At 38.0% G+C, this 21656-nt stretch overlaps 6 protein-coding genes, 2 non-coding genes and 1 pseudogene across 12 annotated transcripts; 7 read left to right on the top strand and 2 right to left on the bottom strand.

The window, feature by feature from the left end:
• The first annotated feature begins 585 nt into the window (after positions 1-585).
• LOC104792078 (transcription factor bHLH60) lies at positions 586-4684 on the top strand. Its single transcript, XM_087454325.1, has 6 exons — positions 586-1741; positions 1830-1943; positions 2042-2107; positions 3212-3280; positions 3437-3508; positions 4218-4684. Exons 1-6 carry the CDS (start codon positions 1181-1183, stop codon positions 4491-4493), a joined length of 1158 nt encoding a protein of 385 aa, XP_087310451.1. The 5' UTR covers positions 586-1180; the 3' UTR covers positions 4494-4684.
• A 461-nt stretch (positions 4685-5145) lies between these two features.
• LOC109133356 (putative polygalacturonase) lies at positions 5146-7925 on the top strand (annotated as a pseudogene). Its single transcript, XR_015559737.1, has 3 exons — positions 5146-5971; positions 6110-6441; positions 6528-7925. The product of XR_015559737.1 is annotated as a putative polygalacturonase (transcript).
• LOC104792077 (uncharacterized) lies at positions 7298-7925 on the top strand. The gene has a single exon (XM_010518112.2). It carries the CDS (start codon positions 7298-7300, stop codon positions 7640-7642), a length of 345 nt encoding a protein of 114 aa, XP_010516414.1. The 3' UTR covers positions 7643-7925.
• A 1198-nt stretch (positions 7926-9123) lies between these two features.
• On the top strand, positions 9124-13060 carry LOC104792073 (uncharacterized). 4 transcript variants are annotated; one of them, XM_010518107.3, is made up of 8 exons: positions 9124-9645; positions 10242-11087; positions 11179-11461; positions 11548-11748; positions 11856-12029; positions 12122-12292; positions 12371-12484; positions 12566-13060. In XM_010518107.3, the coding sequence occupies exons 2-8, from the start codon at positions 10342-10344 to the stop codon at positions 12905-12907; spliced, it is 2031 nt and encodes a 676-aa protein (XP_010516409.2). In that variant the 5' UTR covers positions 9124-9645; positions 10242-10341; the 3' UTR covers positions 12908-13060. The 4 variants fall into 4 exon arrangements, with proteins under 4 accessions (XP_010516409.2, XP_010516408.2, XP_019102422.2 ...); XM_010518106.3 differs by having other exon boundaries at positions 9627-9895; XM_019246877.2 differs by having other exon boundaries at positions 9643-9940.
• Positions 13061-13704: 644 nt separating this feature from the next.
• LOC147942885 (U2 spliceosomal RNA) lies at positions 13705-13900 on the top strand. Its single transcript, XR_015560641.1, has one exon. It is a non-coding gene; the product is annotated as a U2 spliceosomal RNA (small nuclear RNA).
• A 418-nt stretch (positions 13901-14318) lies between these two features.
• LOC147942884 (uncharacterized) lies at positions 14319-15163 on the bottom strand (the record flags this gene model as incomplete). Its single annotated transcript, XM_087456221.1, has 2 exons — positions 14319-14899; positions 14934-15163. Coding segments are annotated over 2 exons (666 nt in total), but the record flags the coding sequence as incomplete, so codon positions are not given.
• A 1232-nt stretch (positions 15164-16395) lies between these two features.
• On the top strand, positions 16396-17570 carry LOC104792072 (uncharacterized). The gene is made up of 3 exons (XM_010518104.3): positions 16396-16557; positions 16752-16967; positions 17073-17570. The coding sequence occupies exons 1-3, from the start codon at positions 16452-16454 to the stop codon at positions 17360-17362; spliced, it is 612 nt and encodes a 203-aa protein (XP_010516406.2). The 5' UTR covers positions 16396-16451; the 3' UTR covers positions 17363-17570.
• Positions 17571-18329: 759 nt separating this feature from the next.
• On the bottom strand, positions 18330-19522 carry LOC109133427 (uncharacterized). Its single transcript, XM_087454326.1, has 3 exons — positions 19285-19522; positions 18934-19134; positions 18330-18881 (listed from the first exon to the last, which is right to left on the bottom strand). Exons 1-3 carry the CDS (start codon positions 19469-19471, stop codon positions 18487-18489), a joined length of 783 nt encoding a protein of 260 aa, XP_087310452.1. The 5' UTR covers positions 19472-19522; the 3' UTR covers positions 18330-18486.
• Positions 19523-20333: 811 nt separating this feature from the next.
• On the top strand, positions 20334-20529 carry LOC147942883 (U2 spliceosomal RNA). Its single transcript, XR_015560637.1, has one exon. It is a non-coding gene; the product is annotated as a U2 spliceosomal RNA (small nuclear RNA).
• The last annotated feature ends 1127 nt before the right edge of the window (positions 20530-21656 follow it).

Here is a 21656-nt window from a genome sequence, read left to right as displayed (position 1 = left end):
TACTGATGTATTTTATAAAATAAAACACAAATAATTATGCTTAATTTTTAAACTAATTCATTACCAAAACCACAAACAATATCAAAGACAGTGAAGTGATTAAACAGTGAGTTGAGTTCAGTCAAAACTGGATTCATCATATTCCATCCAACGGCTGAGATGATTAGAAGCGATGTGTATATCTTTTTTCCGGAGTCCGTGTGAAAAGTCAGAGAACCTGATGTAACCCCATTTATGGCATTAACTACTGATACTAATAATACTATACGTAAAAAAACATTATTTATACTCTGCAAAAAAAATAATTATATATAAAAAAAAAAAAAAAAAATGGAGTCAGAGACAGCAGAGGTTTGGTCCTGCGCTAAAGAATAAATCTAATCGACCAATTGGATTTAAATATATGGTACTCCCCAATCAATCATTTTAGTTTTTTAATATATAGTTGATAGTTCATAGTTTTATACAAATAATTAAAAACAATTAAACTTATTAAATTAAAGTTAGTAAAAAATTATAATTCACCGGTTAAAGCCCAAAAGGCCCAACTAATATCCATAGGGATTTGGGATCCAGCAAAACAAAATTTAAACAGTTTTTATATATCAAAAACCGTACCTTACAATAATAACAACCAAATTTGTTTCTCTTTCTCTCTTTTGCTCTAAATAAAAGAGCGTGTCTTTTTTTATTTTTTTTTATTTAACAGAAGCACTCTATACAGCTAACGTTGCTTTCGTCCTACTCCAAAAAAAAAAAAAAAAAAAAACGCCTATGGAGGAGGAGTTAAAGCTTGAGAGAGACTAACGAAGAGAGAAGATACTACTCCTTCCTTCCTTCCTTCCTTCCTTCCTTCCTTCTTCCGGCAAGTTCTCTGAAGAGCTTGAGAAGAGAAGTTGTGATTTCTTAACTCTTTTGACCCACCCGCCCATTCATTGATCCACCCCATCAATCGTTGCGTTCTATTTCTCCATATCTCTCTCTGTCTTCGCCGCAATTTTCTCGCTTCCTGACAAAAAAAACAATACAAAATTTTCTTCTTCTCCACTCTCTCTTTCTCTCTCGATTAGGGTTCTTCTTCTTCTGGAGATAAGAGTGAGATTTTGATTTACCGCAAAAATCGAATGTGTTGCTGCTGATTTTTGGTTCTCTATTATTGGGCGTGAGACGGCGTTCGTTTATGGATCTGACTGGAGGATTTGGAGCTAGATCCGGCGGCGGTGGTGGACCTTACCGGGAACCAATAGGCCTTGAATCGCTTCATCTCGGCGACGAGTTTCGGCAACTTGCGACTACGACGTTAACTCCTGATAACGCCGGTGGTTCTTTCACGGCTTTGCTTGAGCTTCCTCCTACACAAGCTGTGGAGCTTCTCCATTTCACTGATTCCTCCTCTTCTTCTCAAGCCGCCGCCGCCACGACAGGGATCGGTGGTGGAGATATTATTATTACTCCTCCTCCTCCTCCGCCGCCGCCGCTTCACTCTTTCGGTGGGACGACATTGACTTTTCCTTCTAACTCAGCTCTCATGGAGCGAGCTGCTCGTTTCTCTGTGATTGCCACTGAGCAACAACAGAACAACGGTAATAATAATAATGAGACTCCCACGAGCTCTGTACCTTCCAATTCCAGCGATAGAGTCAAGACCGAGCCTCCTGAGACTGATTCAACTATGGAGAATCAATCCCTTTGCCCTAATCAGACTAATCGATCTGGCAAGAGGAAAGATGTCGACAAGAAGGTGAGAGAGCGAGCGAAAACCATATGATTTTCAACTTTATGATTCTTCGTTTCATCAGATTGATGGATGAATCCCTAAAACTTTCTAGGTTAAAAGCTCGACGAAGAAGAACAAAATCTCAGAAGAGACCGAGAAGCTACCGTATGTTCACGTTAGAGCTCGCCGTGGTCAAGCAACCGATAGCCATAGCTTAGCAGAACGAGTAATCTTCAATCTCACAGTTTTCACTAATTTTTTCCTTTTTGGTGTTAATCAGCTGATTAATAGCTAATTTCATCACTAATTTTTTTGAGATTATAGGCAAGAAGGGAGAAGATAAATGCACGAATGAAGCTGCTACAGGAACTGGTCCCAGGCTGTGATAAGGTTTGTCTCTTAGATCAATTTGTTAATCAATCATTAGGTCTTCATTTTGTGTTTAACGACATTAATATTTCGTTAATTGATTCGCTCATAAAGTAAGGATTTATAATTAGACGATGTAGTTTGTTGGTAAGGGTCTTAATCCTCCTTCCACACCTATTTTTTTCTTCCCCAATTGCTTAATTGCTTTTTTATTAATAAAAGTGTTTTTTGGTGTGCTAATGTGGTCAGTTGGGTAGTAGTAATGCCTTAAGAGAGACAGAGAGATCTCAGCTTTTTTTTTTTTTTTTTTAATTTTTATCGTGTGGGGAGAAATAGCTCACAGGTACACTTAGCTTAAAGGTTAACTTAGTCTCACGGAAGTGATAGGACCTAGCTTTATCGAATTCTTTTCTCCTCATCTCAAAGTGTGCTCATTGAGCTTGAAGATTAGTCAATAAATGATGAGAATGACCTTAGGAAGTGGGGATGCTAGCTGTAATGTGCCATTAAGGTTTTGGGTTTAGGGGACAGATTTTGGTGGAAAGATCAAGATCAAAGTGTGTTTTGGGGTCCATCTTTTGATTATAAGTGGGGAAAAAAGTTGCTAACTTTCTATGGAAGGTGAGGAAGGGGTAGTATCGTCTCTAACAAGTTCGGTATCTATCAAGGAAAATAAAAGACAATGACTCTTTAGAAGGACGATTAAAGCAAATGATCCTTTACAAAAATTGATATGCTTTGAGTCCCACACATACCTAATTAGTTGGAAACATGATGTGACACTACCCCTCAGACAACTTAATTAATCACCCTCTGATGTTAGAAGTTAGCAGCAATTATTGGTGTGATGGAGATGATGAAATGGAACATCAATGTTTGTAAAACATTTGGATTCTATAGGTGAGCTGGTAGGACTTGATTGATTGTTCCGTAACCCCTAGAGTACTGATTACATTGAGATTGTAGATACTATTTATGTTAGCTTTAGATTAAAGGGTCATTTTCTTGCTGTTTATTTCGGACAATCTTAACATTTAAGTAGCTGCGTTGGAACTCCTTTTAGTGTGTGTCAGCAGATCTACTTTATATGAATCCTAAGCTTATCAGAAAGTCTTTGACCTGCAGATTCAAGGTACCGCGCTGGTGCTGGATGAAATCATTAACCATGTCCAGTCATTACAACGTCAAGTGGAGGTGAGACTTTACGTGGTCCATTTTTTGTTCTTAATACCTATATTGTTGTTCAACTAGCCTTAGGCACAACCTAAATAAAGGTCAACTCAAAACAGTTTGAACCGAAATTGAATTGTGTGCCACAATCTCATGAATCTGTGAATTGTGTTATTACAGATGCTATCAATGAGACTTGCTGCCGTAAACCCAAGAATCGACTTCAATCTCGACACCATTTTGGCTTCAGAAGTAAGTATCTAAATCTCAAACAATACTCAGGCCCTTTTAATTTCTCTTCTTCAGGCAAAAATAACCATTTCATGTGTTTCTCATTTAAGTAAACCATACCTCTTTGAGTAGCTCTAGATTCTATTACAGATAGAGAAACTTTTGGGTATTTATTGATACAAACATTAATTTAGACCATTTTAGTGTAAGCCGTAGGAGATTCAACGTCTACTCTCATGAAGGTAACTCAGGGAAAAATAAATACACAACACACATACACACACACCGTGCAAATAATAGTACACAAAGAGCTTAGCGTGTCATAAACTCGGACCACCTTTGGTTCTGTAAACCTTTCTGTGTCTTCTGTGACTTATGTCGGATGTGTATTTGATGAGCTTTGATAAAATTTTACGAATAAAAAATTTCAATAATTTCTGTGGGTCTCTTCCAACATCTTGTTGTTTTAAAGTGACTTATCTAATTTCATGATCACCTGTGAATTCTCATCAAAACTTTTGGACCAAAGTAAATAAATGCTTAATCTCTCTTTCTTCTTACAGCTTGTACCACCATTAAATAGCCAGGGACCCTCTCATTAAACCTTGTTCTTTTAGGATAATAATAGCACAGCAACAATAGTTGACTTCTTTGACTAGATCAAGATCTGTATGAATGATCCCTTAGCTGATATCTTTTCCGGTTTTGGCTTTGGTTTTATATTTCACAGAACGGTTCTTTAATGGACGGTAGCTTCAGTGGTACAGCAATGCAGCTTGCTTGGCCTCACCAAGCCATAGAGACCGAACAGTCCTTTCATCACCGGCAACTGCAACCACCACCACCACCGCAACAATGGCCTTTTGACGGCTTGAATCAGCCAGTATGGGGAAGAGAAGAGGATCAAGCTCATGGCAATGATCACAGCAATTTGATGGCGGTCTCTGAAAATGTAATGGTGGGTTCTGCTAATTTGCACCCAAATCAGGTCAAAATGGAGCTGTAAGTTGGGAAAACAATAGTAGATCAAGAATGTGTATATATATCGTATAAGCTCGTTTCTCTCTATATATAATCTCATAAATATATAAGAATTAGATATCTGTTAAGGTGTCGTTCATTTGATTCAGAGAGACAAAACTGGTATGATTGTTTCTTATTCTTTACCAGAATATATACGTCTCTGCACTTGCTCAAGAAGAGTAGAGTATGATCATTTTATCTTATTTATATATCTTACGTGTAATATATAGAGATAAAGCATCTATTTAAGGAATTATAATTACATATTTCTTAACAAAAGCAAAGTACATATGTAATTACATCCGTTTCCAAGCAATGGAACTCGATTATCAAATCTACATCTTTTGCGTCGAGACATCTCATCCGAGCTTAGTCACGACTCACGAGATCCGAGTATCCTTCTTGCCGGTCCCCGCGCTTGGAATGAAACATATGTACCCATTTTCTTATCTAAAGAAACTGGAACTACGATCTTCAGAGCTAAAGAAGTTTCACATTATGCCCAAACCCTATAGATGTTGTGTAATTACCGGAAGCTGTGATAGTCTTATTTGCGTCTAAGATTTTGCACGCCACTAGATGGTGTTAAACTCTTCCTCAGCCTATGTATATTAATTTGGATGGATCACTTCATTGGTTGACTCTCCGGAGAACTAAAAGATAATACATCTTTGTCCAAAAAAAAAACAAAAACATCTAGGTCTTGTTGAAGTGTCATGTATTAATAAGACACTAAGGAGTTCTTAGTTTCAATTTTAAAATTGTAAATAAGTCCAATGAAGTCTTCTTCTACATATGGGTCTGTCTGGTGGATAAGATTTAGTCAGACCATTAGAAAAAAAAGTACACTATGGGCAGCATTACGTTACTTGTGGGAAGCATATTATTGATCCTATTATTTTGCTCTCTCGTCCAATCACGTTCTTACACGTCATATTCGAAAATCCAACTTCCCGGCGATTCTCTAACTCTTTCCGTTACCGATTTCGGCGCCACCGGCGATGGTATCAACTACGACTCCTCCGCGATTCAGTCAACCATTGACGCCTGCAACCGTCACTACGCATCGTCTTCTTCAATCTGCCGCGTCGTTTTCCCTTCCGGCACCTATTTGACCGCCAAGCTCCATCTCCGATCTGGCGTCGTTCTCGATGTCACGGAGAACGCAGTTCTTCTCGGTGGTCCGAGGATCGAGGATTATTATCCTGCGGAGACTTCGTCGGATTGGTACGTGGTTGTGGCGAACAACGCGACTGACGTTGGAATCACCGGCGGAGGAGCGATCGATGGGCAGGGATCGAAGTTCGTGGTCAGATTCGATGAGAAGAAGAACGTGATGGTGAGCTGGAATCAGACTGGTGCTTGTTTGGGTGATGAGTGTAGACCTAGGCTTGTTGGTTTCGTTGATTCGAGAAACGTTGAGATCTGGAACATCACACTACGTGAGCCTGCTTATTGGTGGTTAGTTTTGAAAACTTCTGCTTTTGAGAATTTAGGCTTCTGTTCTGTGATTGCTCAATGTTCGATAATATAGTTAGAAGAGTAATCATAATGATTGAATGAGTCTCTGGTTTGATACTTCAACACTACTCATTGCAGCTTGCACATTGTGAGGTGCGAGAACACATCAGTTCACGATGTATCTATCCTTGGGGACTTCAACACTCCAAATAACGATGGAATCGACATTGAAGATTCCAACAACACTGTTATCACAAGGTGTCATATTGACACTGGAGATGATGCAATCTGTCCCAAGACTTATACTGGTCCGCTTTACAACTTAACCGCTACTGACTGTTGGATCCGGACTAAATCCTCAGCCATTAAACTCGGTAGCGCGAGCTGGTTTGACTTCAAAGGTCTTGTTTTTGATAACATTACTATTTTTGAATCTCACAGAGGCCTTGGCATGCAAATACGCGATGGAGGTATAAAGTTTCCTCTTTTCTCTGGCTGCTTATAGACTCATAAAACTCATGTAATGTAACTAACCCCAATATGTGGCCTTTTGCAGGAAATGTGAGTGACATTACATTTTCGAATATAAACATTAGTACAAGATACTACGATCCATCATGGTGGGGAAGAGCAGAACCAATCTATATAACAACTTGCCCTCGTAGCCCATCTGCAAAGGAAGGCTCAATCTCGAATCTCCTATTCGTAAACATAACAATCAACTCTGAAAATGGAGTCTTTTTATCAGGTTCTCCAAACGGATTACTCTCAGATATAAAGTTCAAAAACATGAACCTTACTGTCAGAAGATGGAGTAACTACAGTGCAGGGCTTGTGGATTATAGACCTGGATGTCAAGGTCTCGTGAACCATAGCACCACAGCTGGGATCATTATGGAACATGTGAACGGGTTTAGCGTCGAGAATGTTGACCTGAAATGGTCAGATGATGTGAATTCTGCTTGGAATGTTCCCCTCGAATTTAGACCTTCCACTGTAAATAATATCTCGTTTGTTGGTTTCAATTCTGGTCTTTTACACGAGATTGTTTGAGTCTGATTACGTTTTTGTTGGTGAACACAAGATTTGCTTCCATCATTATGTTTGGTTTAGTAAAAGATTTGGATTCTGATTTCTTCTTACTTGTAACCGTTTAGAAGAACTAAACAATACGAGTATACTTGTTTTCCCCTAAACGACAACGTTTCCCTAATTCTGAGTTTCCTTATACGGTGTCGTTTCAGGAGTAATTTGTAGGTTTGCACAGTCGCGTTTGTTACTCATTATCTCGTCCAATAGCTCAAAGAAGAAATCGGAATCACAGAAATGGCGTCGACGAAGCCATTGATCGTCGCAGCGAAGACGTTCCGTAACCGGATCCATTTCCGATCTGGATCCACATCAGCTGGACCAAGCCGGTGGGCGACGGCGGGACACGAAGAGCGACCCAAAGGATATTTCATGAACCGGACTCCGCCGCCTCCAGGACAGTCGCGGAAGTGGGAAGATTGGGAGCTGCCTTGTTACATCACAAGCTTCCTCACGATCGTTATCCTCGGTGTCGGACTCAATGCGAAACCCGATCTTTCAATCGAGACCTGGGCTCATCAGAAAGCTCTCGAGCGCCTCGAGATGGAGAAACTCGCGGCTGTTGGTGATTCATCCGATTAATCTCTGATCTTGGGATACTTCATATGATTCGATGGTATGTGTGTTTGTGTTTTCCGGGGATTTGAGGAGATTTTTTTTTTTACCCGTTTATGATGATGATCACTGAATACTAGTGACCTAGGGTTTCGTTTTGTTTCCCTTCTCCTCTTCCTTTTTAATCGTTAGTGTTCATAAAAATGTTCATGAAATAAGCCATCTCTAACTCTTCTCGTGACGATGGATTTATGTAACTCACTTAGATTTTTTATTATGTTTCAAAGCATTTTGCTCCTTTTGCTTATAACTTCTCAAATTTGATTACTTTTCGATTTTCCATCTCGCAGATTACTTGGGGAAAGTGTTTAACAGTAATCTGTTTTGCTGACATTGTGTGATTTATTTGATTTGTGAATTCTATAGCTCCTTATCTTATGACGCTGTGCAGTATAAAGTTATCTAGATTCCGGTTTCAACTTCGCATTAGTGAGTGTGTAAGGAAGGATTGTTCTGGACCTTCTGGTTAGGGAAAGTTTCTCCTTTGCTTTCTAGTTATGAAAGCCTCGAAAAGGTAGGTTCATGACTATAGCTTAAGATTCTAGTTTGTATACATTCACGGAGGTAGGAAATCGTGATGAGCAATTGTAGGATGTAACACACTGGATTCTTGTTATTTTATGTCCAAAGATATTGGGAGGTTAATTGAAGCTTTGAATGATTACTAAAGTATACTTCCCATTTATAACCATTATGTGAGTTGCTTGCTGTGTGGGTTGAATTGCCAACTATTTACTTATATCAAGTGAGAGAGAACATGAGAGTGTTGATATCGGCTTTTTGGAAAACAGGTTTTGATGAACTAGATAAGTTCAGGGAGAGATAGGTGCAAGAGAATTACACTCATGTTGGATGGTGGAGTCTTAGAACATAGCAGTATACCTTATGTGTCTGCAGCAGGTTCAAATGAAAAGATGTAGAACTAGAAACAATGAAAACATATACTGCAATTTTTGAAGATTGTTGATGCATTGTGAATTTCTAGGTAACTGTAGGTTCTGTGTTTTATTCCTAAATCTCCTGTAGGTTCTGTGTTGGATTCCTAAATCTACTGATGAACATGGTGAATGGCCATTCTTAGTATTCGGTTTGGTCTTTTCATCTCATTTTGGTTGCTTTGGATGCTTACTCTGTCTCACTCTCAGTATGATTATGTAATCCTTTTGTTCTCCTTACTTTTGGCTCCGGATTTTCCAATCAGACTAGACCGAAGCCAAAACAGACTGATTATAGAACCGGAAAATCTAAACCAAAATTCATATGTGATATCCCTACCACACTTGCACATTGTGTGCAACTGAAAAAAAGTGGGCATCGATTTATTTGAATGTTTGGTGGCTGTTTATGAATAGTGAACACTAAAAGCTGGCTGGTGTACTTATTGGTCGTTGCTACCTGCATTGATATTACTATTATAAATAGTTTGCATCTAGTTCCAAAATCAACATGAGCGTTATGTCGGTATACTAACATTAAGTGGTTTTTGTCGTTTCATATTATATATTTGTAAATTATCATACGAGCAAAACTTTTGCTTTAATTATCTTCTACCTGTATCTTAATAATGATCTCTTGTGGTCTACTCTACTCTCCTTTGGCCATACATACTCTCTCTTCTCTCGTCCATAACCTCCAAACTCAATTAACCTTCCTTTTTTATTACTACTACTGCATCATATTATTGTCATTGCAAAAATATGATGCTTATGTCTTTAACATTTTGTGAATGTAAAAAATCAAAAAAAAGGTACGAATCTAAATCAGAGTTGCTGTTTAGTGTATAGAAGTGGAAGGCAATAAGATCTGAAGGACGAAAGTGAAAGTGACAGTACGGGTCATCATTACTCTGACTAAAAAGAAAAGTAAACGAGTACAATCTGACCGGCGACTCCCGGTAAACACTTGAACCACCGACAAAGCTTTCCCCGGTTTACATGTAACGGCATCATTCACGACGACCGATCTTCACGGTCCGTACCGTAAACGATCCTTTTTTTTTTTTTTAATGCCCTCATTTATATCCTGCAGCAGCACTCCTTTTTCACGAGCCGTAGAGAGCGAGAAAGTGGCTTTTTTTTTACGGTTTCCTGATAAAGTAAAAGCTCATTTGAGGAACCAAACAAAAAAAAAAAAAAACGGATTTCTTGGTGATCCCAAGTGAAAAAAACGGGTTTATTGAGTCTCTTTGTTCTGTTTCTTCCTCGAGATTCTCAGTGACTCGTAAATTCTCCATTTTTAGTTTTCCTCTGTTTCGATCTTTTTGCAGTATGTAACTTCTATTTTTATTTTTTATGATTAGAAACATTATCATAGTGTTCTAAAGAGAAATTCTTGTGTGAATGCATTCATTTCCATTAGCAACTAGAAAATTGTGAGAATCTATTGATTGCTCTCTGTGGGGCTTAACGTTCTTTTTAGTATTATACTATAAAAGAACTTCTTATTTTTGTTCATGTAGATTGAGACAAATCATAACAAGTGCCGGTAATAATGTCGTTTTCCTTTATTTGCCTTGGATTTCAGGAATATACGCAACTGAGTTTTTGTCCTTTTTCCTTTGTTTCAGACTATTGATCACAGCTGTTCTTTTTACATGCGTTACTTGAGAGTTGTTTAGTAACGGTTGCGTTGGCTGTTGCAACGGAGAAAAAACTGAAAAAAGTTTGATGATGAAGGGAAGATCAACCAACAATGTTCAGACGAATCTGTCTACGAAGAACGGGAAAAGAGATCAAAAGCTACAAAAGATGAACAGCGCTAAAAAAATATCAGGGCAAGAAAGACTCAAGCCTTTGGATGCTAAGGAGGAAACTAAAGTCTCTGAAGTAGTAAGTGATGTAATTACACAATCAAATAAGGATGATGAAGATATCGTTAATAGGTCGTCAGATCATTATCAAGAGTCCGAGACTAGTATAATTGAAGAGAAAACCAAGAAAGAAGAGGGTGCAAATGGCTCTGTTTGTGATTTGGTAAAAGATGATGATGATGATGAGAATGAAAGCAAAGAGTTTGATGCTATAGCTAATGCAAATGACAAAGGAGTCGAAGATTGGGAAGATGCTTCAAATGGTGGCATTAGCGGTGGAAGTGAGAACGAGGCAGGTGTTGATGTCAAAGAGAATAGTGAGGATGAAGAAGTATTGAAACAAAAGATTGAGAATTTGGAGACAAGAATTGAGAAACTCGAAGAAGAGCTAAGAGAAGTTGCAGCGCTTGAGATTTCACTCTACTCGGTTGTACCAGAACACTCTAGCTCAGCTCACAAGCTTCACACGCCTGCTCGAAGAATTTCAAGACTCTATATCCATGCCTGCAAACATTGGAGTCAAGGAAAGCGAGCAACCGTCTCTAGAAACTCGGTTTCTGGTCTCATTTTAGCTGCTAAATCTTGCGGAAATGATGTTTCGAGGTAACAAACAAAAACAAAATTTTAAAATTATGAGTGTATTAGCTTTTAGTATTTTGATCTTCTCAGGTTTTTCTTGGTTCTTACGTTTTAGGTTGACCTTCTGGTTATCGAACATCATTGCTTTGAGAGAGATCATGTTGCAGGCTTTTGGCAATACTAGTGTTCCTAGTCATTTCACAGACACCTCTGAATCAAATGGGAGTGAACATATTGGTTTAGGGAAGCTTAGAAGGAAGAATAACAAATGGTCTAAGCAGTCAAATAGTTTCAAGCAGGTCCTCGAAGATTGGCAGGAATCAGAAACCTTCACTGCTGCATTAGAGAAAGTTGAATTCTGGATTTTCTCTAGAATCATTGAATCTGTTTGGTGGCAGGTGAAATTTCAAGAAAGACTCATCCCTTCATTGAAATTTTAAGAAAGGTTCCTTCTTTGAAATTTGTTCTTGTTCTCTGTTTTCAGGTTTTCACTCCTCACATGCAATCCCCGGAAATTGGCAGTAAAACAAATGAGAAACTAATTGGACCTGTTTTGGGAGACCATATACAAGGAAGCTATTCAATAAGCCTATGGAAAAACGCTTTCAAAGTTTCTCTATCACGGCTCTGTCCAATGCGTGGAGCAGGTCACGAGTGCGGTTGCTTACCTATCTTGGGTAAAATGGTACTAAGATTCTACATTTTGAAGTTCAAGTCAATAACATCAACTATGTAAAAGCTACTGGAATCTTAACTTCTATATATATACGTTCTCTCCATACTATGTAACAGGTGATGGAGAAGTGTATAGCTCGACTTGATGTAGCCATGTTCAATGCAATTCTGCGTGAGTCAGAGCATCAGATTCCCACGGATCCCGTCTCTGATCCTATCCTAGATGCTAAAGTCCTGCCTATCCTTGCTGGAGACTTAAGTTTTGGATCCGGAGCACAGCTTAAAAACGCGGTACAACATCAAGAAACATAATCAGATCGTTACATTCACTTTAACATTAGAAAGTACTAATGTTCTTGAATGTTGTGATCTCTCGCTTTTAGATTGGAAATTGGTCAAGATGCCTCGCTGAAATGTTCTCTATAAACACTAGAGATTCAGTAGAAGAAAATGACCCCATAGATAGCGAGAAATCATTCAGTTTGCTAAACGAACTTAGTGATCTACTTATGCTTCCAAAAGATTTGTTAATGGAACAATCCATTAGAGAAGAGGTTTGTTTTGATATCTCTATCACTCTTTAAGTTCTTGATTAAACTCTTATTTATCACATAACATCTTTCTTTATATAGGTATGCCCATCGATAAGTCTTCTGTTGATAAAAAGAATACTCTGCAACTTTACACCTGACGAGTTCTGTCCTGATGATGTTCCTGGAGCTGTCCTAGAAGAGCTTAACGCCGAGGTAACATAATCAAATCCATCTTTTTTTTCTCTGCTTATATGTTTCACTCACTATACTTTTTGTATGTTTGTTTCTCATCAGAGCATGTTGAAGCATAAGTTATCAGGAGTTAGCTTCCCTTATGCGGCTGCTCCTGTTTCATACATTCCTCCATCATCAATCAACAACGTAGCAGAGAGAGTTGCAGAGGTAGAAGGAGACATCTCTAGAATGTCGAGGAATGCGTCTATGGTACAAAGAAAAGGATACACGAGCGATGAAGAGCTGGAGGAATTAGATTCTCCTCTTACATCCATCATTAAAAACGTATCGTTGTCACCTTCCTCACAGAACAGGAATGTAAAGAATCAAGTTGAGCAGATAGGTGCAGTTGTTGTTACAAATGCAAGATATGAGCTACTAAGGGAAGTGTGGTCTATGTGAGTGACTTGAAACCAAATATCGAGTTCTTTAGGGAAAAGACCTTTGCTACCATCTACTGAAAAAAACCAAGTCTTGTCGAAGTTATATTACATGTAGCCGCGTGAATATGCTCCTAGCGAATTATATTTAGTAGCTACTTTTTTTTCCTGGAAATTTCCTTTTGTTTCTTTTGTTTTCCTTCTGACAACTCTGTCAACGGTAGACAAAAGGTGGTTACTTGGAAGCTGAATCTATAATGTCAGTTAAGACCAAGAGAAGGTATAATACAAACAAAATCTGAGCACAAACCGTTAGAAACAGCCTATACTCTGCAAATGAGATAGAAACACAACATTGGAGGAGGAAAGAAAGAACAAAACCTAAATCTTGGAACTGCTCTGACTACATAAACATGCCACCAGGATTCAAAAGCAAAACATAATATCAGCTCAGATTTGAGTAGGAAATTTCATAATTCAAGCATCATTCTAGTGAGCTCAATGGAATCAGCATTAATTTCCTGAACTAGAAAACTCCTCCAATATTGCTGTGATCATTTTTGTATAAGTCTCCATCTTTCTTCCTCCGGGTTTACATAGTTCTGTGATCAGTGGCAAATAACGCACAGAGATAACAAAGATGCGTAGAAACAGAATTTGTAGTATTGTTTTGTATATGTGTATTTGACTAACGCAGAAAGATGCCCTAAGAGAAGAAGACTAAAGTGAAATTTTCTAAAAGTCCCACATCGACAAGTTAGAGAACGTTGGTCCAAAGCTTTGCAGTATAAATAAGAAACTAATCTAGACGTTCAAATCATACCTTTCTCGGCCTTTTGGCTAAGATCAAGTGTAGTATCTGTTCTTATCAGTTTAATATCTGATATGTGGGCCATCGGCTCACACGATATTAACTCTATTTTTTAAGGGAGAAAGCCCATCAAGATAGCTTGCTATCTGGGCTCTCGCGAGTCGCCCATGTGTTGCACTACTGCACGGGCCTGCCTCAACCCGCCAATCTATTAGTTGAACAGTTGTCTGTCGGTTAAAGGTGAAGCTGAGAAAATAAGACCAAATTTCGCGAGATAAAAGGTATTAGAACTTCATATTTTGTCTATGAAGTTACAATGGCATTACTGGCTTTGAGCTATGGCTACAAAAGGAATGGTGAGTGCATCATATGGAGCTCATCTGATGCACATCTCAAATTTAATTTGCAGGTTTCTCAATCAGCCTGAGTTCTTTAGCCACTTGATGAATCCTACTAGTCAACGGGTCTCCTAAGTTGCATCTCAATGCTATCTTTTCACTTTTTAGAAGTTACTGATTAAACTTTCTTGATAACAATAACATCTTCTATTCTTGAGTATAAAAAGGTAGTAAAAACGATATTTTAAGACATTGAAGAATGAATTAGCAACGAACAGTGCATCTGAACCCCCCAATACAGAGTTCATCAGAAGAACAAGATGAAATGTCAAACGTTTTTAATACACACAAAACCAAAGACTTCATAGAGATAAAGACAAAAAAAACTAAAGATCATTTAAAAGTGAGATTGATGGAACATTATTGTAGCTACTTCTGATGTTTCTTTGGCCTCCTTCTATTCCGCCTCCTCTTCGGCTTATTTAGCGGCCCTACTAAGCTTCCGCTACGAGTGGCTGTAGCAAAACTAAGCTCCTTCTGCTTCAGCTTATCACCATCGATAGGTTTTCCTCCATCTAGCAGGCATGTCCAAAGCCAAACTGAGCTCACAAATTCAGGGTGCTTTACTGATGCGACAATATTAGAATCTGCTAATAGAATTTTGTAACCTCGCAATGCTAAAAGATCAAGAATCTCGAGGAAATCCGTGTCTTCTGTGATGTTTTTTGAGACTACCATCACATTTGGAAAAAGTAGAGGATAGTCGGAAGGATTGTCAAGCGCCCAGAAAAGAACGTCGGTCATCATACTATCAACTCTGGCAACTTTATCTCCTGTAATCATAGAAAAAAACAAAAAACACACACGGAGAGGAGGAGGTCTCTAACACACACACACACAAAAACATATATAGTAAGTCATCCCAAATCTTATTCTTCCCACCATAAGCCCTCATATTCACCTTACCACAATAACCCTTATCCGCAAGAGCTGATTTGATATTCTTATAAACCGACTCACGATTGTAATCACCATCAGGGATTGGACAATCCTCCACGTCCCAGAAGACGCATGTGTTAGCCACTGCGAGGTTTAACAAATCGGAAAACAGATTAACAAGGAGGAAAAAAAAACACCATTAGATCGACTGGATCAAGCAGTGGCGGATCCAGAAACATTTTTAACATGGGGCACAATATAACGAAAAAAAATTATATAAACATGAAAAGAAGCTGTATTATAAATTTAAAAACCTATAAAATTATAATAGGTTTTTTATACTAAATAAAATTTTCATCATGTCACTTTATCAACTTTTTTTTCAACAAAACAAATTAGGCTACCCTTTAGAAACCATTAATTATATTTTGGATTGAAATACTGATATATGAACAAATTATCAATTATAATATAAAATAACATAATGCATAAGTTTGAAGCATAGAAAATAGTTTTATAAAACTAGATAAAAAAACGATTATTCTAACTAGAGAATTTTCCATTGTATAAATTAATCACAAAATAATTACTTACTATAAAGTATAAACACTTTTGTTTTAGAAGTTAGAACTGGAAGAAAAAAACAATAAAAAAAAAGTTTTAGTTAACAGAGGAAAAACTAGGTCAATGATGCTATATTGCTAAATATAAATCTTCCATCGTTGTTATTATAATTCGCAGGCTTCCTTTGCACAATTAAAATAAATAATTGTCGGATACATTTGTTTATAGAAATAAATTTTTTTATATGGGTGTTTTATTTTGGGTTAAAATATTTTATTTCCTTCTTTGTATGACTGGTTTGGCCGTTTGGGGTTAAGGCACATCTTTGGTTTGTAATTAGAGTGGGGCACCTTTCAAAATTACCTATAGACTGAAGATAATTGAGTAAGTTATATGAACAAAAGGAAAAAAATAAAAAAAACAGTGTGGGGCACGTGCCCCACCCTTCAATGCCTTGCGTCCGCCCCTGGGATCAAGTAAATTAACCAAGATCAGATGAATTCTAAACAAAATAGAGAGAGATCTTACTGGATCGACCGGTATGGTTTGGACGGAGATCGAGAGAAATAAGAAACTTTCTGATCCGTCCGTGGGTGCGCGATAATGAGAAGAGGCCAAGAGTTTCAAACGAAGAAGAAAGATAAACAGAGTTAGTTAGTTATTAGGGTGGTTATATAAGACCAACCATCTTGGTAAAGTTGCAAAACAATAAAGTGGAGTATTTTATATACAAAAGTGACTGAAATTTTTAATGCTTGATGCTTACAGAAGGATTTTTAGAATAGTTTAGGACACTTTGCGTGTCCCTTTCTGATTGGGTGAAGGAAAAGTATAAATCTATTTTGGAATCGGTTGATCTAAATAACCCCTCTGTAACAGTGACCTAATAACCCCTATTCTCTCCTCTAGAAACCATGAGCCATGATAAGCTAAACAAGTACCGCCGAATAAGATCAGCTCCATCGCCATCGCCATCGCCAATTTCAATTCCAGTTGAAACTGTGAGCAGAAATATCTTGAGTAAGATCTCTATCTTTTTCCTTTTTTTTTTATTTCCTCCCTTTGGAATTGTTTGTATAGATTTCATCTGATCGATCTGTCTTAATGTATTAGCGTATCTAATCAGATCTGTTTTACTAAGTTTTTGAGTGGATCTAACCAAACTTGTTTCACGATTGTTTGTGCGTTTCCGGTTTTTGAAACCTCGCATGCAGGGGATAAAATAGGTGTCTTCTGGGACATCGTGGATTGTCCCATTCCTCACGGTCACGATCCTTTTTCGGTTTATGAGACTATAACATCAGTTATGGCGGGTGAGGGTTATACTGATGCGACCATGGAAATAAGAGTTTATTATGGGGACAAGGATGCCATACCTGCAAAATTGCGGTATGACTATCTTGCTGCCGGAGTCTTCTACCAACCCCAAGGTTCTTCTACTCAACACTCCTCCCTTTTTCCATTACTTATATATATATATGTCTGTAAATAATCTTGATCTCCCTTTTGTATTATATATATATATATATATATAGTTTCAGGGGGTGCATGTGGGAGAGTTAATCAAATGTCAAGGGACATTCTTATCTGGACAATAGACCATCCTGAACCTTCAAATGTGATGGTAATCGGGAAAAATGTCTCAGAAGACAAGAAGTTCCGCAGAGTTCTCGAAGCTTTGAAATCTAGACATCACAATATTTTTTTCATATGCCCTAACAATATGCACTCATTAGAATTGATTCGTCCTTTTGTACTCTCAATAAGGCATTGGGGACAACTATTTGATGGACGAAAACCAATCGACCAAGCCGAGCATAGCTGATACTGATTCGTAAGGTGCAGCGGAAGGACACGACTAAGGAAGTAGCCATGATCATCCTTTGTTCTGTCTCCCAATTATGTGAAGCCTTTGGTTTTGTGTTTTTTTTTTTTTTTAAATAAACATTTCATCTTGTTCTGATAAACTTTGTTGGGTTAAGATCAGCTCAGTCGTAATTATTGTTTGTTGTACATCGACTTTTTAAGGACGATATAACCTGACTTAATTTTATCTTACAAAGCCGTTAAAAAAGAAAGGGATATCAAGGTTTAGATTCAAGCAGTAATCCAAGCCAATCCTCCAAGCTCATAATCAATAATACCAAAAAATATCACCGAACATAAAGTTCTTTTCCCATGGCTGTTTGGATATGCACAGGTTGTAGATACAGAAATCAGTGATCCAGCTGCTTGAATCATGCTAGTCAACGGGTCTCCTAAGTTGCTGCATCCAACGTATCTCAATGCTAATCTAAGAAAGGCTTTAACAGGCCAAGCAGCTGGATAACTCATATCTGAATCTACAACCTCTGCATACCCAAACTAAGACATCAGTGAACTCATGTCCCCACGAATCTCTTTCATATCAAGTGTGTATTTCCCTCTTTTGTGATGAGCACTTGGCGGTCATTGAGCATGCCTTTATAGCAACGGTAGTAAACATCAATCTGGGAAGCACGGTTACTTTGGGAGAAGTTATCTGTTGTAATTTGAATATCTGATCTCGATAAACCACTAGATTTTGATGTAAGAGCTACGTAATCATCGATTATATATAAAAGTGATGGTAAAATAGGTGTGCCCTCTTGTGAAATTAAGCAATCTTCTAGATATTGAAGAATGCATTAGGACGAGCTCAAAGGTCAAAACTACACAAGAGGTTAACAGATCAAAGATGATACTACGTAGATGTTTTCCATACAAAAACCCAAAAACTTCAAGGAGTAAAAACGATAATTTAAGACATTGAAGAATGAATTAGCAACGAACAGTGCATCTGAACCCAATACAGAGTTTATCAGAACAAGATGAAATGTCTAACGTTTTTAATACACACAAAACCATAAGACTTCATAATAGAGATAAAAAAAAAGAAACGGATCATCCATAAAGAGAGATTGATTGAAGCTAGTTTGAAAATTTCCTCCGCTTATGTTTTGAGCTTCGCTTATCAGTGGCTTTTGCAGTAGTGTGGTCCTTACGCTTCAGGTTATCATCATCGTCGTTAACAGATGGTGATATTTCGTCACTAGTGGCGATAGGATCTCCTCCTCCATCTAAGAGGCTCCTCCAAAGCCATTCCGCGCTTACAAACTCAGGTTGCTTTACTGATGCGACATCAGCCAAGAGAATTTTGTAATCTCTAGATTGCAAACCTTGAAGAACGGAGAGGAACTCCAAATCTTGTGCAATGTTTTTTGAGATAACCATCACGTTTCGTTGTACAGATGGGTGTACACGATTGTCCAGTGCCCAGAGAAGAACGTCCTTTATCATCCTACTTACTCTGGCAACTTTATCTCCTGGAACCATAGAAAAAAAAAACAAAAAGAACACGGAGAGGTCTCTATCTACCTTCGGGTACATCCATGATTCCGTCTAATAAAAATTCATCCCAAATCTTGTTTTTCTCACCATAAGCCCTGATATGCACAATACCACCACCAAACCCCTTATTCGCAAGAGCTGATTTTATATTCTCATAAATAGAATCAGGATCGCGACCATTAGGGACCGGGAAATCCTGGACGTCCCAGAAGACGCATGTGTGAGCCGCTGCGAGGTTTAACAAATCGGGAAACAGATTAACAACGAGGACAAAAAAAACACACAATTAGATCGACTGGATCAAGTAAATTAACCATGAGAGTAAGATCAGATGAATGCTAAACAAAATAGAGCGAGAGAGAGAGAGAGATATCTTACTTGATCGACCGGTGCTCATGGTTTGGATGGAGATCGAGAGAAATAAGAAACTTTCTGATCCGTCCGTGGTTGCGCGATAATGAGAAGAGGCCAAGAGTTTCAAACGAAGAAGAAAGATAAACAGAGTTAGTATTAGGGTTATATAATTAAATCTCTCCACCACACAGCTCTGTCGTAGCATACGCATGAGCAGATAGGTGCAGTTGTTACAAATGCAAGATATGAGCTACTTAGGGAAGTGTGGTCTATGTGAGTGTTGTCGAAGTTACCTTACATGTAGCCGTAAGTATTTGATAAGATGAATGTGCTCCTAGCAAATTGTATTTATATATAATTAGCTACTTTTTCCCTGGAAGTTTTCTTTATTGTTTTTCCTCCTCTAAGAAACCATCAAATAGACAAATACTAATGTTTTTCTTCTGACAACTCTGTCAACGGTAGACAAAAGGTGTTTACTTGGAATTCTGAATCTATAAATGTCAGTTAAGAACAAGAAAAGGATAAAAATACAAACAGAAACTGAGCTCAAGCCGTTTAGAAACAGGCCTATACTCTGCAGATGAGATAGAAACACAAAATTGGAGGAGGAAAGAAAGAACAAAACCTAAATCTTGGAGCTGCTCTGACTACATAAACTTGCCACCAGGATTTAAAAAGCAAAACATAATAGCAGCTCAGAGCCTCAGACAGTACTAGGAACGTACGTGCCTAATTCCAGCATTATTCTAGTGAGCTCAATGGAATCAGCATTAATTTCCTGAGCAAGAATACTCCTCCAATATATGATTTGTGTATAAGTTTCAATCTTTATTCCTGTGGGTTTACATTGTTCTGTGATCAATGGCAAATTTGTAGTAACAAAGATGTGTACAAACAGAATTTTGTAGTATTGTTTTGCCTTCATATGTATTTATTTGACTAACGATGAAAGATGCCCTAAGAGAAGAAGAGTAAAGTGAATTTTTGTAAAAGTCCCACATCGACAAGTTAGAGAGCGTTGGTCCAAAGCTTTGCAGTATAAATAAAAAGCGAAGCTGTAGGTTTAAATCATACCTTTCTCGGCCTTTTGGCTAAGATCAAGTGTAGTATCTGTTCTTATCAGTTTAATATCTGATATGTGGGCCATCGGTTCACACGATATTAACTCTATTTTTTAAGGGAGAAAGCCCATCAAGATAGCTTGCTATCTGGGCTTTCGCGAGTCGCCCTTGTGTTGCACTACTGCACGGGCCTGGCTCAACCCGCCAATCTATTAGTTGAACTGTTGTATCTCTTTCTATATACTTTCTTTCTGTCGGTTAAAGGTGAAAATAAGACGAAATTTTTCACGAGATAAAAGGTATTAGAAGAACTTCATATTTTGTCTATGCAAAAGTGCACATGTTGAAAGCCAACTATAACAAGAGTAGTAACAAATGATGTCGGACTGAATTACAATGGCATTCCTGGCTTTGAGCTATGGCTACAAAAGGAATGGTGAGTGCGTCATATGGAGCTCATCTGATGCACATCTCAAAGCCAATTTGCAGATTTCTCAATTAGCCTGAGTTCTTCAGCCACTTGAATCCTAATAGTCAACGGGTCTCCTAATTGCATCTCAATGGTACCTTATCACTCTTGATCACATAACATCTTTCTTGAGTACTGATGCATAAGTATGCCCATCAATAAGTCTCCCTTGATAAAATGTATACTCTGCAATTTACACCTAATGAGTGATGTTCTAATGATGACATGATGTCCCTGGGCTTAACGCCTGAGGTAACAAAAATCAAATCCATCTTTTCTTTCTCAGCTTATATGTGTACGCTCTATACTTTTTTTGTTTGTTTCTCATTCGAGAATGTCGAAGCAGAAGTTATCAGTAGTTAGCTTCCCTTAGGTGGCTTCTCCTGTTTCATACATTCCTTCATCGAATGTAGCAGAGAGAGTTTCAAAGGTAGAAGGAGACATCTCTAGAATGTCAAAGAAGCGTCTATGATAAAACGAAAAGGATACATGAGCGATGAAGAGCTGGAGGAAGCAACAAGTTGGCAAATAGGTGCAGTGGTTACCAATGCAAGATATGAGCTACTAGGAAGCGTGGTCTATGTGAGTGGCTTCCAGTCAAATATAGAGCTCTTTAGGGAAATCCCTTTGTTACCATCTACTGAAATAAACCGAGTCTTGTCGAAGTTACATGTAGCCGTAAGTATTTGATCCGATGAACTTGCTCCTAGTGCTAGCCAATTGTATTTAGCTATTACCTATACCTTTTTTCCTGGTAATTTTTCTTTTGTTTCTTTGTTGTACTTCCTCCCCAAGGAACCATCAAACTACTAACGTTCTCTCAACGTTAGACAAAAGGTGTTTTCTTGGAATTTGAATCTATA

The sequence above is a fragment of the Camelina sativa genome, chromosome 6, assembly GCF_030686135.1.
Source record: "Camelina sativa cultivar CO46 ecotype springtype chromosome 6, ASM3068613v1".
Lineage (NCBI taxonomy): Eukaryota > Viridiplantae > Streptophyta > Magnoliopsida > Brassicales > Brassicaceae > Camelina > Camelina sativa.
Note: the sequence above shows the minus strand (reverse complement) of the source record. Positions and strands in the feature narration are given on the sequence as shown.